The sequence below is a fragment of the Zootoca vivipara genome, chromosome 12 (assembly GCF_965207765.1).
Source record: "Zootoca vivipara chromosome 12, rZooViv2.hap1.1, whole genome shotgun sequence".
Lineage (NCBI taxonomy): Eukaryota > Metazoa > Chordata > Lepidosauria > Squamata > Lacertidae > Zootoca > Zootoca vivipara.
In genome coordinates, this window is record NC_142595.1 from 30,191,731 (window position 1) to 30,193,836 (window position 2,106).

The 2,106-nt window shown below is 42.8% G+C and overlaps 1 protein-coding gene across 1 annotated transcript; it reads right to left on the minus strand.

The window, feature by feature from the left end:
• Positions 1–335: 335 nt before the first annotated feature.
• Positions 336–1,499, minus strand: LOC132593135 (olfactory receptor 14A16-like). Its single transcript, XM_060282204.2, has one exon. The coding sequence runs from the start codon at positions 1,497–1,499 to the stop codon at positions 552–554; it is 948 nt and encodes a 315-aa protein (XP_060138187.2). The 3' UTR covers positions 336–551.
• Between the last annotated feature and the right edge of the window lie 607 nt (positions 1,500–2,106).

Consider the following 2,106-nt stretch of genomic DNA (forward strand, 5'->3'; position numbering starts at 1 on the left):
TAAGAGTGCTTTAAATGTATGGTGTGGATGAGATGATAGTATTGCCCCCACCTCTGGGAACAAGGCCCAATTTAAGAAGGTGAACAAAGTGAACAAGAAAATGTTCTGGGATTTTTATATTAAAAAAAAATGGCCACAACTTTATTGATTTCAGATGTAGGTAGGATTTAGCATAGGCATTGGACATATATCCCTCTCAGCCCCCTGTTGGAGGACTAAGGCTTGAAGGGGTCGATCATGTGATATATGGCTCCATCACAGGACACAGGTGAACAAATTACAGAGACATGCAGAATAAAATTGACGCATTAGGAAGAATTTGTGTCAAAGTTGCCTGAAATGCATAGAGCCATTGTTCCATTTTGCTCTGTATTATATGCATGGACTTCCAGTGGCTCTCTGGGCCTTCAGACAGGTCATCATTCCTTGCCCTGCTCGGAGATGCCAAGTTTTAAACTAGGAGCTGCCTTCATGCAAAACAGATATTCCACAACAGATAATAGGGGGAAATTCACATACAGAAGTTGACCGTAAAGCACCCACATCCCTTCTTATATAATTCTGGATATAGTTTTAGAAGAATGCCGCACATCTAAGAGTTTCCATAAGGCGGTCTTGATCTCTTTGTTTCTCATGCTGTAGATGAATGGATTCAATGTGGGAGGAATTATGGAGTACACCACAGCAAAAGCTATATCTAGATCAGAAGAAGCTTCACTGGGAGGCCTTGTATAAGCAAACACGCCAGTGAACAGTAAGACAGAGACAACAGTGAGGTGGGGGAGGCAAGTGGAAAGGGCTTTTTTCTTACCATGGACAGAAGGGATTTTGCGCACTGTAGAAAAGATCTCCATGTAAGTTATGATGATGAAAACGAAACATCCAAATCCTATACTACAGCTTAGCACAATAACTCCAACTTCCACTAAGTAAAAGTTAGAACAGGAGAGCTTCAATAACTTTGGGATTTCACAGAATAATTGATTGACAGCATTAGAACAAAATGTGTTGGCAAAGGTGATCCCAGTATGTAATGTGGCATAAAGAAGACCTACAATCCACACAATGGCTACCATTCGAATGCAGGCTCCTTTGTGCATAATTGTCTCATAGTGGAGTGGGTTGCAAATGGCCACATATCGGTCATGTGCCATTATAGTTAGCAGAGCATAGTCAGATGCTCCAAATAAGAGATGAAAGAAAACTTGAGCAACACATCCAAAATACGAAATAAATCTGCAATTTTGGAGAGAAATCGCCATTGATTTGGGTACCAGGACTGAAACTGTTCCAAGATCCATGATGGCCAAATTCAGTAGAAAGAAATACATGGGTGTGTGAAGATGATGATCAAGAGCAATAGCAGTAGCAATAAGAAGATTCCCTATTATTGCCGTTAAGTACAATACCAGAAATACAAAGAAGTGTAAGATTTGCAGATCTCGAACGTCTGAAAATTCCAGCAGCAGAAAGGCAGACATGGATGTAAGATTGTGCATATTGTTCACATGCTGCCTGTACAAGGAAGAAATCAAGAATTTGTAACATATAAATATTGATTAACCAGTTTGATTTAAACATAGCTACTTTAATTTAACATTCAAATGCATCTCATTTTCCTTTGTTTAATTCCCATTGGGAAAACAATATGATGGTTCTTTGTCCACTCACTATGTCCGCTCATTCCCCTTCTACACCTTTTGCAAAGCCTCTCATCTTCCCCGAGGGGAGGGGTTGTGAGTGGATCTCGCTTCCCACGCTTCACAGGGGGTCTGGATAGCCCACTGTGTCACAGAGTCCCTGGCCTGTGTCATGCCCGCAGTCAGCCAATATGGCTGGCTGGGGGGGGCGTGGTTTGCCACTCTTAAATGAGTGCAGGACTGTGGCTCAGCCTGTTTGTTTCCTGGACACACGGATCTCCCTCCTTCCCTCTTATTTTCATGCATTCAACACCTGACCTTGCTATGGACCTTGCTATGGACCTGTTGAAGGGGACTAGTGGTCGTGGTTCCTGTCTGATGCCCAGGTGGTGGCTAGGGCCATGGCATGACCCTCCGGTGACTCTAGGAGAAAGCTTCGAGTTGATTTACATCAACCAGCTCCTCC